The sequence below is a fragment of the Halichoerus grypus genome, chromosome 10 (genome assembly GCF_964656455.1).
Source record: "Halichoerus grypus chromosome 10, mHalGry1.hap1.1, whole genome shotgun sequence".
In the NCBI taxonomy this organism is placed as follows: domain Eukaryota; kingdom Metazoa; phylum Chordata; class Mammalia; order Carnivora; family Phocidae; genus Halichoerus; species Halichoerus grypus.
In genome coordinates, this window is record NC_135721.1 from 105,325,470 (window position 1) to 105,340,723 (window position 15,254).

General features: G+C 42.2%; 1 protein-coding gene across 5 annotated transcripts in view; it reads right to left on the reverse strand.

Moving 5' to 3' along the window:
* The window catches only part of PLCB1 (phospholipase C beta 1), a 663,588-nt gene that overhangs the window by 148,161 nt on the left and 500,173 nt on the right, over positions 1 to 15,254 (reverse strand). For all 5 annotated transcript variants that reach the window (XR_013441954.1, XM_036122370.2, XM_036122371.2 and 2 more), the window contains exons 12-13: positions 7,423 to 7,505; positions 918 to 1,002 (exon numbers count right to left, since the gene is read on the reverse strand). Coding sequence is in view for 4 of the 5 variants with exons in the window: in XM_036122370.2 (XP_035978263.1) it covers positions 918 to 1,002; positions 7,423 to 7,505 (168 nt within the window). In the remaining variant the exon portion in view is untranslated. The remainder of the gene's footprint in view (positions 1 to 917; positions 1,003 to 7,422; positions 7,506 to 15,254) is intronic.

The following is a 15,254-nucleotide window of genomic DNA, read 5'->3' on the forward strand; positions in this document are numbered from 1 at the left end:
TTCCAGGCAAGCATACAGAATCAACCTTTCAGATGCAGTTTAAAAGGAGCAAACTCCCCCTCCCCCCTCCTGCCATCCAGAACTCCAGAGCTAAGCTGCACATGTCCTTGGCATCAGCAGGACTGGACTGGTGGCTTCACATTTCCTTGCAGCCCCGAGATTCAAGCCACCCTTATTTGCAAAGCTTATTTCTTGTGTTTCGAGCTTGCATGGCTAATGAGAAAAATCAATTTCCCATGAGAGGGTTGTTAGATATTGTATCAGAGAGCATGTGTGCAAGTCCCAAGATGGGTTATTTTTAGAAAGTTCAGTGAACTCTCCTACACTGGTCCTTTATTCTTGCAAGGAGTCGGGAGATTGGTATGAAGCCATGTACGAATGTGTGGAGACTAGGGAAAAGGGTTCAAGAGGGGAGAGGCTACTTTGAGATATTCCTATTGCTTTCCCTCCCAAAGCAGGGATGCTTTCAGGGCTATAGGAGCCCTGAGTTCCATGAACAGGCACATGCAAGGACGTGAGGAGTGGACGCAAGGCCAGATGGGGGTGTCATTGTGCCACCTGCCACGTCCCATTTTGCTGAACCATATCTCTCAAAGGGTGTGATAAGGTTCCTGGTTGGTGATCAGAGCCCCGTCTGCCCGGAATGTCTCCGCGGCTGATTGTGATGGGGGAGGGGGGGGATTCTGTAGTCCTGACAGTCACATCTGTCAGAGGGGGAAGGAGAAGATGGAGGGTACAGGAAGAAGACAGAGGCATTTCTTTCACCCTCAGCAGGGCACACTGAAGGTTTCCTCCTGGTCAGACTTCATTATCAACTGAATGAATCTTACTGAGCAACACGGAAAGGATGTAAGGAAGTCCCCCCCGCCCCCAACTCCAGGGGCATTCCTTCAAGGGTAAACCTTGAAACTGCTTACTGGGTATTTTTCCAGTGGTTCCATGAGAAGAGCGTCTCCAAAGATCAGTCGGCAATACTCCGCCATCTTGGCTTGCTGCTTTGGGCTAAGGGGAATGAGAGAAACAAAGCAAACAAAGAGGCTCATTTAAAGAGTTTGGACAGGATTACTTTTCGTTATTAATTATAGAAAGAGGAGATTCCCTCTCTTACCGTTCAGGATTAGTATTTATCATTCTAACCCCCTTGTTTATTATCCTGACTTCTGTGAATTTGAATACCACATGGCAGGTAGACAGTGAAAGCTATTCCTAAGGCTGGTCTCCATAGACACAGAGGGAGAGTATAGCAGGTCATTTGCCAGTCACTGGATTCTTGAATGTCTCAGAATTATGGGCTCAGTTCCTTTTGTTCAATTTCCTGATTCTAAGTCAAATGCAAGACCTTGGGGGCAGAACTTATCCGTGAGTCCGGGTGAATTCTTGGTTGAGATTTGTCTAACCTGCAGAGAGCTAGGCTGTGGAGGAGTGTTTTTAAGGAGGTGAGAGAGGAGGAGAGGGAGGAAAAGAGGGGGAGAGAGAGAGAGAGAATCTTAAAACACAGAAGGGCAGTCAGGCAGAAGTGTGTCCACTTGGGAGGGGATCCTGGAGGAAAGGTAAAAGAAGCAGGCACATTGGGGAAAGGTGTCTGCACCCCTTATGTGCATAATAGGGCAGCAGAGGTGGTGTCAGCCTGACTATGGACCAGGAGGAATCTGGTCTGATAGACAAAGGCTGGAGCTGTAGGCTTTGCTGAGCTGAGCTCCAGGCTCTCAACCACTCTGGATCTATAAAATGAGGATAATAACTGTTCTTGGAAAAGGACAGAAGGTGCCGAGAAGATGAAGTGGAGTAATGGTTGCAAATGCCTTTGACCCATTTAAAGAGTGGGGCAGATGTAAGATGATCCAGGGTTAGGAGGCAGCCTCCACTCAGCTGGATGACTTGTGCACTTGCTAACACAGAAACAGTCGATGCGAGGGAACACCTGCATCTTTCAATACTCCTGCTTCCTTTGACCTTTTAAAAAGCAATAACATTTTTTTTCTTATTCTGTAGAATGTTAAATATCATTACAAAGGTATCCAATTCCACTGGGTTTTATGGACTGTGAGTTTGATATACAGGCTGTCAAACTTGATTTCCAATAGTTGTCTCTGCCTGCTGTAATGTTAATACATTTTAGCAGAACTGGGATTGTAGTAAGAATAAGTAAGTGATAAAAAAAAGTGATAAAAAAAGTCTTCTCTACTACAATTCAAATCAATTATAAAATGTGATTCTCTCTTTCTGTCTTCTGTAACTATTAAGCCTGGATCATGGACTGGTTTCCCCCGCCCCGGGAAGGGGGTGCTCTGGGGATTCAAATCGTATTGCAATGGTCCACAGGGAAAACCACTTTTTATATCCTTTTTTAAAGGCATATAGTTTTTGGGGTCAAGTGAGTTCTCGGGGGTTCAAGTGGAAGCCACTGCTTTGTTGGAACTGCAGGGAGAGGTGAAGAGAATCAAAGAACTTGCAAAGCCCTGCAGAACGACCTCCTAGCTTCTCGCCGTCGCCCTTTCTTGACCTATAGGCGATCTAACCGTGTGGCTTATGCAGCCCTCAGAATATTCCTCACCAGGATCAGGGAGAGGGGAAAACTTGCCACCCAGAGGACTGATCCTACAAAGCATGGGGGTGGTTGTTTAAGGACAAGTCACTAGAAGTTGGGGAGCAAGCAGAGAGGTGGCTGATTTGGCCGAGCAGTCTGGGTATCCTCTGTTCAGATGCTGTTGCTCAAAGGATAACTAGCCCGGGGGCTCAACCAAGCCAAACAGCTCTGTGGCTGTAGCTGCGACAGGTCCACCTGTGCCCGGCCAACTCGTTCCAGGCTGCACAGGAGAAACTGTGCAAACCCTTCATTTCGCTTTCACAGAATGACGCTACTCAGTGTCACAGAGCTTTGCTACTCCAAGTGTGGGCCACAGACCAGTAGCGTCAACATAACAGCACCTAGAGCTGGTCAGAAATGCAGATTCAAGGCCTCCAATGCAGATTCTGAGTCAGACTCTCTGGAGAAGCGGGGTGCAGGGGTCTTCACAGACCCTCTAGGTGATTCTGATGCATGCTCAAGTTTGAGAACTGTTGTGATAGATTAAAATAAGTCAGCAAGTGCTGAAGGAGATGACATTTTTCTTGAGTGTTGGAACTTGGGAGCCCCTAGTTCCTTTGACCAGAGACCTAGAGTAAAAAGAAAGAGTTTTACCCTAATGCCCTGCTTTCAGGAATTTTAGGGGAGCCATATTCACACCAGTGGAGGGATTTCGAGGTGATGTTCCAGGTGTCTCTAAGCAGGTGACAGGCAGAGTCCTCTGTCCTTTGTCAAGCTGTCTCCAAACCAGGCCCTAGGAAGGATTTTGCCGGAGCAAAATCTTGCCTGATTCCACTAAAGAATCACTGGAGCTGTTAATGCTGCAGGTGGTAGGGCCGAGGGCCAGGCCCTGATTCACTGAATTGGGAGAGGAATCCTGAAACCTGTATTTGTAACAAGCTTGCAGGCAGCTCTGATGCAGGTAGTTAGTGGACCACAGTGTTTAAAGTAACGCTCTGGCACTTCATCCAAATTACCTGGGGTCTTAAGAAAATGACACTTCCTAGGCAGCATCAGCGTGGGGCCTGAGATTCTGCATTTCTTTCTTTCTTTCTTTTTTTTTAAGTAAACTCTACCCAAAACGTGGGGCTCAAACTCACGACCCTGTGGTCAAGAGTCGCATGCTCTATCAACTGAGCCAGCCAGGTGCCCCAACTCTGCATTTCTACCAAGCTCCTCAATTATGCAGATGCTGCTGGTCTGCGGATCAGGCACTCTGAAGAACAAGGATCTAAATCTGACGTTTTCAAATTTGCCTCAAAATCAACTGAGGTGAAGAGAACAAGAGGGAGTTTTCCAAGAAAAAGTAAAATGGGTTACTTGGTAATCAGGCTGTTCACACACACACACACACACACACACACACACACATACACACACACACCTGTCAGGAACCGAATCAGAGCAGAGAGGAGAGTGAATGAACAAAGTCAGAGGAAAACCAAGCAACTTTGTGGGTCAAAACTGCAGAAATAAAAGACATTCACATTGCAGTTAGAGAGCAAGAAAAAAAAAATCCTGAGGTGCTCAGAGCTTCCACATCAGCTACTGTGGAGACGAAATGACAGGAAATACTCACAAATACATTTTGAGCTTCAGGCCATAGCAGGCACATCTGGGCATAGTCACATACCCCTAAAGTGGAGGCACCTGGCCCAGTGGTCAGTTTTCCGACCAAGGACTGCGCCCCATGAAATGTCATGGTGTAAATCCTCCACATTGAACTAAACGAACCTCCTTCTTTATAGAGGAGGAAGCTGTAACCCTTGGAAATTAAGGACCTTGTCCAAAATCTCCCATTATCTGTGGTTGAACCAGAGCTAGGGGTTACTTTGTTTGAGTTCAGTGTAGAATCCTTTTAATGAAAATGCTAGCTTATAAATTAGGTGGAGCATCAGAGTTAGCTAGGGCCTTTTTTTTTTTTTCCTTTTAAGATCTCAAAGTCTCATTTCTACAAATTCAAAATGGGGTGTGGGAGTATGATTCAGGAATCTGCATTTTATGGGATTCTGATGGAGCAGGGGGAGAAGTATGAATTGCCAGCACCTAATGGCAGACCTCCCTTTGTTGTTCGTAGATAGGGAATTTCAAGTACTTGGAGGGAAAACCAAAAAATCCAGTAGATTTCTTCCTTTCTTCTGGGGTGAGTTTGTTTTCGAAGTGTGGCTCAAAGGACCCTGACCCATAGTTCTGAATCTGGCATTTTGTAGATGCAGCACACCGGAAAATGAAATGGTCCACTAGAGATGGCAAATAGGTGGCGGATATTTTTTGTGGGGGGGTGTCTCTTGGTCATTGTGTTGCGAAGGATTCTGAGGTTTATTTCTAGGTGTGGGAAAGAGGGCTGCACGTGAAAAATGATGTCTGCCACTGGGTTCAGCATTGAAGTGAGGTGGCCCACATGTCAAGCATGGGGTTTTACTAGCAAAGGGAAAAAGCTTACCAATTTTCTTTGGGTGTGTGATAGTCCCCACAGGAGAGGATTGAAGCTGAGCGATTTTGACATGTGAAGCTCCAGGATCATGGAAACATGAAACAAACAGCTTTCCCCCACGATAGACCTCAGTATCTTACTATTTCACTGCCTTAGGTGTATCTCACTGGTTTGGGGTAACTATCATGGCATCCTGTTTTCTTTTGTGTTTTCCTGTTTTCTTTTGTGACATATGAATTACTAATAAACTTTTAATAGCTAAATATCTCATTTTTAAACCAGAAAGGACAGTATCATGATACTGTCTTCTTGCTTTTGTGTGCAAGGCAAGGTTTGGTTTTCATACCCTATTTTGGCTCCCTATGGGTTTGGTGTTGAAAAACCACAAAAAATGTCCTGTGGTTAAGGGTCACAAGCCACATAAAAGTGAACATTTACAGACAGTTGCCTTGTCGATGTTCTGGTTGTCTTAATTCGATATTTTGAAGGCTCCAGATGCATCTGCTTAGGTGTGGGGATAGTGCTGGTGAAACGTGTGATTTCTGAAGCCAGACCAGACAGATTTGAATCCCAGCCGTGTCACCTTTTAGCTGCCTGGCTTTGGGTAAGTTACTCACTCTCTTTGGGGCTCAGTTTCAACATCTACAAAATAGGGATTATCACAATAATATTTATTCTTAGGAGCCCCTGGGTTTGTGGTGAGGGGTTACATGACCTTACGCCTGTAAGGTTGCTCGGCACATAATATAAACTCAATAAATATTAGCTGTTATTATGTTTGTGGTGGTAGGTAGTTGTTGATAGCTCTCTGGTTCCCTTATAGGAAAGTTCAATGGGGCATGTGTGAGAATCAAGAGTGGAACTAGAGCTTTTCATCTTGTCTAATTTATATAGAAACATTTCTTGAAGACCATAAATATGCTAGATTTGGAGGTATTTCTCGAAAAGAGATATAATACATCTACAAGTCTGGGAACTACGGTGCCTGAAAGAAAGGTGCTAAAAGCCTGTTAGAGCCCAGTTACAGATGGATGGGCAGAGATGAGAAAACGCTCATGCGTGAGTCAGGGTCGTCACAGCAAATGAGGTATTAAATACAGCAACTCAAGAGGCGCTCCCTTTAGTTCGAAGAGAGATAGCAATGAAACAGAATCAATTCTTTTCTCTTCAGCTGCCCCTCAGAAGTGTTAGAAAAACTATCTGCCAAATGATTAAATCATTCATTGGCTGTTTCCCAGTGCAACAGAACCAAGAGCTGGTAAATGTAATATGGATTTCCTGAGGGCAAACTAGAAATACAGATAATTATAAAATTGGTTACTTCAAAACAAGGCCCTTCTCCGTGATCACAATAACAAATGATCACATTTACTTGGAAATTCCTCAGGCTGAAATGTGCTCATGACCAAACTGTTTAAGATTTTAGTGAATTCTTAAAGAATTCGTAAATTGAAGCATGTGTTGCAAATTAGTTGGACAAAGGGAATCAATCAGTAGCTTGGGCAAGACTTTTCAATATGAAGAAGGGTAAAAAAAGAACCCGTGAGCCACATTAGGACAGGTGCTGTTGGCTTTTAGTTGAGAAATCTGGCTCAGGTTGTTGAAAGAGAGGGCATCACAAATACTCTTGAGCAATGGTGGTCACTTCTACACAGTCTTCAGCCTTTCATTCCGTGGACTAGAATTTTAGTTTCTTGAATTTTGATTCAAAGTAGAGAAAACTCTTTCATTTTGAAGCACTTTAAACTGAGTAACGATAGGGTAAACTAATGCCCACATTTTAGATAGAAACATGTCTTACTCTGGCATTTTGTGATAAAATGAATATAAAATAGTTAAGTCAAAGTATCTTTTCTTTGTGTGGCTCAGTGATAAGGGCAGGCTATTTTTGAAATAGGACCACATTTACAAATACTAACGAACAAGGGCAACCAATGGGAAGAGGAAGGAGGAGCATCTGGTGGTCTGAGTTCTGTGTAAGCTCAGGCAGTGGAGGAGAATTTATAGCTTTCTCTCCACCAACTCCAGAGTGTTCAGAACTGGTCATTTGAACTGGCCATTTTTGCGCGGCAAAACAGACTATAAATGTGAATGCAATAGAAGGAGCTAATGAAGGAGGATTATAAAAATGGCCCACCAAAAGAGAGACATGGTATTATTCAACACCACTGGAAAAAGAGGAGTCCTTAATTTAAAATCCTGTGACCTGAAAATAGATTCCCCAAGTCCAGTGGATTATTGTAATGTTAATGAAGTTTAAGCGAGTGAATCCCAACATATGCAGATGAAAACATGACACTTAAGACATAACATCATTGAGGAACACCATTAATAATGTCAAATAATCTTAAATCTGATGCACAATTATTAAACATGCCTTCTTTGGGAAAAAGACTCCCCAGTGAATGTGTGGAATACTTACGAATCTACGTGGTTCTCAAATGAAAGCAGAATTGGAAAAGGTGACGTCTTAAATGCACACTCAGCAATTGCTTCTATCACTTCCTAAAAACGAGAACACGCATATATTCAATATGCCAGAATTCTAATGTGTATGTATGGGCATAGTAACCCCTTTGGGTTACTATGCCCATTAACGTGGTTGCCTTTTCCTTCATAGAATTGTATGGAAAGGCCTGAAGTGGCTAGAAGGGGCTGTGCAAGCTGCTGGACTATACATTTTCTGATTCTTTTCTTTTTTTTTTTTTTTGTAAGATTTATTTATTTTAGAGAGAGAGAGCATGAGCAGGGAAAGGGGAAGAGAGAGAAGCAGACTCCCCGCTGAGCATGGAGCCCAATGCAGGGCTAAATCCCAGGACCCTGAGATTGTGACCTGAGCCGAAATCAACAGTCAGTCGCTTAACTGTGCCACCCAGGTGCCCCTAAATTTTTTTTTTTTAAAGATTTTATTTATTTATTTGACAGAAAGAGAGAGACAGCGAGAGAGGGAACACAAGCAGGGGGAGTGGGAGAGGGAGAAGAAGGCTTCCCGCGGAGCAGGGAGCTCGATGCAGGGCTCGATCCCAGGACCTGGAATCATGACCTGAGCCGAAGCCAGACGCTTAAGGACTGAGCCACCCAGGCGCCCCGCCCCTAAATTTTTTGATTCTTGACTTAACAAAGTAGAAAGAAAGAAGACTAGTTTGGTGGAGGGGGAGACAGAATTGTAAAAGACAATCGTTCTTCTATTTGCTAATTATATACATATATTACTTATAAGTATACTTATTATATTTATATTTTTTAATGAAAGAAGAAATCTAATCACATTATAAAAATTTTGGACGAGAGAAGGCAACAATTTTCGCCCATACATTCACCCTTTGAACCAAACTACTGTTGGTATTTGTTTATAATTACTTCTAGTTTGTTTTTCATTTGTTTGTATAACTTGGTTTTCTTTAAATACTCCACTTGTATTTTTTTGAACATTGTTATTGAGATGTAACCTTATTGAAATACAATGCAACCATTTAAAGTGTACAATTGGACAGTGTTTAGTACATTCACAGAGTTGTGCAACCATCATCCCAATCTAAATTAGGACATTTTTATCACCCCCCAAAGAAACCACGTACCCATTAGCAGTCACTTCCTATTTTCCCCACCCCATTCCCATGCACCCTGCCCAAGGCAACCACTAATCTACTTTCTGTCTCCATAGATTTGCCTATCCCAAACATTTCATATAAATGGAATCATACAAGAGGTGGCCTTTTATGTTCTGGCACTTCTCATTTAGCATGATTTTGAGTTTCATCCATGTTGTAACGTGTATTAGTACTTCATTCCTCAGTCTGTATTTTTAAAGAATATGTATGTCATAAGATTTAATAGCTGTATAAAATTCTAGGGAGTAGTAGTATTATAATTGATTTAACCATTACCCAACTGTTGGACAGACGTATTTAAAGAGCTATCATTCAGATAGTTCTACAAAGAACATCTCCATTTTTTCCTAGTATTTTGAATTACTTTCCGGGAATGAATTCTCAGAAAGGAAATTACTGAATTAAAGAATATGAATACTTTTATAGTCTCCTGCATTTCTCCAAATTATTTTTCATCTTTGATTGCCTAGAGTAATGTATGAAGGGCCAGATTTCAATGCGTATCCAACCAGCTTTGGGCCCCAGCTTTTCAATATGTTTTTCTTATTGAACTGGTATACTCATACGTTTGTGTTTTAGTTGCATTTATTCTTTTCATAGTCTCCTTTCAAGTAGGAATTTCTACTCTCATTCCTTATGTCCGAGACTTTTCCACTATCTTCTCTCCCTTCTTCAAACAATACATTGCTTTCTTTATATCTATGTGAGAAAGCTATTTCCCTGGCCCCAGAGTATAAATAAGGCTTTCTAATTCTGTACTACACTTGCATATATCCTCTGAGAAGGATTTGCCTGCACTGAGCAAAAGAATCACTCTCACTGTTTCTTAGAAGTGAAGTCACAGATTGCCTTTCATACATTATCCGTTTAACTTTTACGATAGTTGATGCCATCAAAAATAAGTGCACTATAAATAACAAGCAACACCAAGACTTTAAATTCTGATTTATTTGAGGACAAGCTTCAGATTCAAACAGGCTTGCGTTTGAATCCTAACTTCTTAGCTTTACAAACTGTGTCACCTTGGGAGAAATCACTTAAAGCCTCTGTGCATTGGCTTGCTGATAAGTAAAGTGAGGGTGATAAGCCTCATTCCACAGCCTGTTGTGAGGACCCAGGGAGAAAAGGTAAAGGATCCATCCATCTCATGATGAGCATATATTCTTAAATCAACTCAGGTTTCTTACAGTGCTGGTGCTTCCGTCCTCACTCACGTTAAACTTTTCCTCTTAGACTCTTACTAATAAAAACAAGAGCTACCATTAAATGAGCATTCCAGACACATATTTTAACTCATGCTGTAAACATTCTCTAAGGAAAACTTCTCCACCAATACAGATTATAAAATGGAGGCTCAGAGATATCAACCAATTTGCCCAAGGTCACAAAGAAGAGAATCTAAGAAACCCCAGGAAAATTTACCTGACTATCTAGAGTTTATGCTCTTAACCATGGCAGTAACTCTCATGTAGCTAATGACCTTAACCACCAAAGATCAAAGCCCTCAAAATAACTGCAGATGGATATCATAAAGAAAGTAGCTGTTAAGTGTGAATAAAAAGGAGCTAGATTTTGTTGATTTCATAAATTTGGCCCTATTGTATCAGCTAAATGCAAAACATTAGAGCCATTCTTGACTTCTCTTTCTCTGGTATCTTGATTTGTCAGCAATCCAGTCTAAAATTTATCCAGAATATAACCACATCTCAGCACATCTACCTCTATCATCTTGCCCGCAAAAACCTCTGCAATTTACTGCTTTTGTAGATTTCATCAACGTTCCCACATATTCACTACCCCTTCCTGTGAGATGTTGACAATTGACATGGCCATGACCTTTGTTTTGGCCATTGAAATGTGTATGAAAATGACATACTGAACACAGTCTTTAAAGAGCCACCATGTGATTCTGCCATTTCTCTTTCCCCTCTGCCGGGAACCCAGTGATATCACAGATTGGGCTGTTCTTTCCATATGGCATATGGACGGTATTAATCAGAGCAATAGCCAACATCTAACCTGAATGAGTAATAAACCTTTGTGGCTCTAAACCACTGAAATTCGGAGGGGTAGGGGAGCTCCTGTTACTGCAGCAAAACCTAGCAGAGGCTTCTACGTTTCCCCCTATATTACATACCACAGCCAGAGTGATTGCTCTTAAACACGAGTCAGATGATTTCACTCCTTTAGAGTAAACCGTTCGTTGGACTTCCATTTCACAGAAATCCAAATCCTTTATTAGATCTGGCACCTGTTATCTCTAAATTCATCACCTTTTCCTTTCCCATTGCTCACCCAGATATAGTCTATTGATCTTTTCTTGCTTTTCCTCAAATATGTCAAGCACAATTTCATTTCTGTTCATCTCTTTCATTTCTTCGTTCATCTTTGTTACTTCTGTTAGGAATTCTCTTACCTGAAAGCAAGACTCACTTCCTTAATTTTGCGGGTGGTGGTCTCTGCTCAAATGTCATGTCACCCAAGTCTTTTTCCCACCACCCTACTGAAAAGAGCATACCTTAGCCCCCTTTTCCTTCAATACTTACTTGTGTTGCCTTAAACAGCATGTCTTCGTGTGCCATAGTGTATGTTTATGTTGGTCTATCTCTTCCCCACTAGAATATAAGCTTCTTGGAGATAAACACTCAGTTTTCTCCACGACTCTGTCCCTAGGGCTTTGGAAGTGCTAAGGAATATTCTAGACATTCACTAAATATTTTCTTTTTTTTTAAGATTTTATTTATTTTTTTTTGAAAGAGAGAGAGAGCACAAGCAGGGGGAGCAGCAGAGGGAGAGGGAAAAGCAGGCTACCCGCAGAGCAGCGAGCCTGATGCAGGGCTTGATCACAGGACCCTGATATCATGATCTGAGCCAAAGATAGATGCTTAACCAAGTGAGCCACCCAGGCACCCCAACCCTGATTAAATATTTTCAAATAAATGAGTGAACTCAACATTCTTAACAGAAGGGAAACTTTATTTTTATAGTCGTATTCCAATTTAGTCTTCTATTGACTATTTCAGAGGTCAGCACACATTCCACAAAGGGCCAGAGAGTAGGTATTTTAGGTTTTGCTGGCTATATGGTTTTTATGGCAATTATTCGACTTTGCCTTTGTAGACCCAAAGAAGCCACAGATAATATGTAAACATGTGGATGTGCGTATGTTCCAACCAAACTTAGTTCATAAAAACAGGTGGCGGGCTGAATGAGGCCTGTGGAAGGTAGTCAGTCAAACCCTGGGCTAGTTTGATCAGTGGCTTAAGCAAAGCTTAAAACTCAATTGTAACCACAGGCAAATGTTATTTTGCATTAAAGAAGTTTAAATATTGGTTCCATACTCAATAGCCCAGTTAACTTTAACAATTTCATGGCCAAAATTTCCAATCAAGGTTGAGTGTTGCATTAAAGAAAAGATCTTTCTTTTTTTTAATTAAAAAAAAAATTTTTTTTAAGATTTTATTTATTCATTTGAGAGAGAGAGAGCACAAGCAGGGGGGAGCGACAGGCAGAGGGAGAAGGGGAAGCAGGCTCCCTGCTGAGCAAGGAGCCTGACCCAGGGCTCGATCTCAGGACCCCGGGATCATGACCCAAAAGGAAGGCAGACACCCAACCGACTGACCCACCCAGGATCCCCTAAAGAAAAAAATCCTTCAAACATAAAAGTATATAAAAGTGTAATTAGTCTTTGATAACTTTTCTGAGGATGATTGTTGTCTGCGGCTATTTGAGAGGTACCACAACTGCCTTCATTAATGAAGGTTGACTGTAGACCTACCCCATGAGCATTTGGGCCAATGAGAGTCAGGCCTGAAAGTGAGAGACAAACCTAACCCCTCTCCCTTAGAAAGTGGGTGTTTTGCCTCCAGTCAAAGGGCTCTCTCTCTTTATCTCTGGCAAATGAAATGTGAGTGTTTTTCTGGGCCTGCTCTCAGACCTGTAGGGAGTTTGTGCCTTCCTCCATCTTCCTAGCTCCCTGCCTCTGGTTCTTTCTTCCCACAGCTGCGATGCTGGTGCAGCGTGAACAGCAGCTGGGCTCTGGAATCCCTGGGCCTTCCTGGCTGGGTCTCCTACTTCTCCCCTCTTCCTGCCTCTGGCATTCTGGTCTTCTGCACTTGACTTAGGACACCCTTCTCAGCTTCCACTGGGCCTCTGACCAAGGCTGGGCTGTGTTTAGTTTGGGCTCCGGGTTTCTTCCTAGAAGTGGATCCCAGGGGTTGTGTGTAGAGGGCTCCTATAGCCTCTACCATGGCAGCCTTACAATTGACTTAATTCAAACCCCTCCGCCCCATCCTGACTTCATAACAATTCTTTGCATATGGAATACCACAACCATTACATCTACAGAAACAAAGCTAAAGTGTGGCTTTAAAAATTTCAATATCATATCAATAGCTAACATGTGCAGAGCATTCACTGCGTGCCAAACCTTGTTCTAAGCAATGTCTGTGTATTAAGTAGGATCTCTGAATGCTTACAACAACCCTAGAAGGTAAGCACTATTATCATTTCCATCGTGCTCCTATGAAAGAGGCTAGGTCTGGTAACGGAGTTTCTCCAAGCTCTTGCAGGCAGTCCATGGGAGAGCTGGTATCAAAACCCTAGCATCAGCTCCAGAAATGCATTCTTAACTTCTACAGTCTCTTTTCTCTTTTCCTCCCATCCTCTCCCCCTTCCCACTGTCCATCTCTCCCCACCCCCACCATAACTTTAGTCACTGGCACAGGAAAACTTTTTGAATCTTCAAAGCCAAAGAAAGCACTTACTAGATTTCATCTAGTAACTGTAGTCAGGAGCAACCTGAACAATTCAGAAGTTCTTCTATAGAACTTCCATTTTTTAATGGCGTTGGAATGCTTTGCATGGTGTGCATGATCATCGAGGATGAGGAAACCTGTTATAAGCTTTAAGTTTGGTTCTTATATTTCGACACTGTATCGAAAGTACCTTACTGCTCAATTGCTCCTTATTAAGCCAAAACTGTTTTTTAGGGACTCCTAACACTGGATTCAATAATCTATAAACCATATGGCTCAATTACTAATCTCCAGTGGGAAAAACTTCTCCTGAAATCCTTTAGCCCTGATAGACAACAGCAGGATGTATTTGGATACCCATTTTATGTGGCCATTTATGTAGCTGTTAAATTGCATCCTAAATTATTATTTTTCTCAGAGCTTTATTTTCAGAAATGCTCGATTTAACCACATACTCAAATTTAATATATTTTCATCATTGATTTTATCACATTACCCACTTTTCCATCTTATACAATTGCTGGTAACAAAGGCGCTGCCTGAGGGGAGAAAAAACAGCAATTTGGGGTGGAACGGGCTGGGGGTGGTGGTGTCCAGTGTGGGGAGGAAGAAGACTGAATGGGAGCAGAGAGAATGAAAACCAAGTCGCGAATGACTATGTCATAACCATCAGAAAGGCTAAGGCTATGAGGCAAAGAAACAGAACAGCAGATATATGAGATAAATAATAAATAAATCCAGAGTGCAAAATAAAAAGTCCTCCATACAGACACCAAATTACAGCATGTCCCCTTTCTCAGAACATAACCTTTTATTTTGGCCCATATAATAAATAGGCAGTAAATGCCAATAGGAGCTTTCACTTTTGGGGATATGTCGCACAGAAGCTTCTCAAATTACATAGATTGAGAGCAGATAAACGGTGTGACATAAAAATGATGAACTTTTGTAATCAGTTTATTTTGCTGTTGCAGTATGTGCAGTGGCTATAGAATACAGCCTATTTGCACCATGAAGGTCAGCTCCAAATACATGGGATAGCCCAAACTGGCAAACGTTCAGAGAATATTTTCACTGCCCACCAATATATCATATGTGGAATTTGACACATGAAAATGGAGAAAGACAAAATTCATATATCTGATGGACAGAGGCAAGAAAGACTAAAATTAAAAGCTATGCTGTAATTTGTCTATTTGCTAGGGATGGGAAGGGTCATTAAAACACACACACACACACACACACACATACACACACACACATTTATTGAGCACCGACTATATGCCAGATTCTTTTCGAAGTGCTTGGGACAGATCAGGAAACAAAACAAAGATCTCTATCTTTGTGGTGCTTACATGCTAGTAGAAGAATAGAAGGAGAGAGACAATAAACAAGAAACATAATAATTAAGTAAATTAACAGAGTGGCAGGAGGTGATAAGGTGCCATTTGGTAAACAGAAAAAATAAAGTGGTGCTAGGGAGTGTATCGGGAGTGTAGGAGTGTGGGAGTGGGTGTGATGGCTCGTTATGGTACTAAATAGAGTGGTCCCAGTAGGCCTCCTTGAGAAGGTGGCATTTGAGAAAGCCTTCAAGGAGGTAAGAGGTGAGCCAGGCAGATACCTGGGGGAAGAACATTCCAAGCAGAGCCTCATAACCTGTGCAAAGGCCGTGAGGTGGGACCTGCCTAGCATGGTCAAGGAACAGCAGAGCTGGGGTGCCTGGGTGACTCAGTTGGTTAAGCATCTGCCTTCGGCTCAGGTCATGATCTCAGGGTTCTGGGATCAAGCCCCACATCAGGCTCCCTGCTCAGCAGGGAGTCTGCTTCTTCCTCTCCCTCTGCCCCTCCCCCCAGCTCATGCTTTCTCTCTCTCTCTCTCAAATAAAT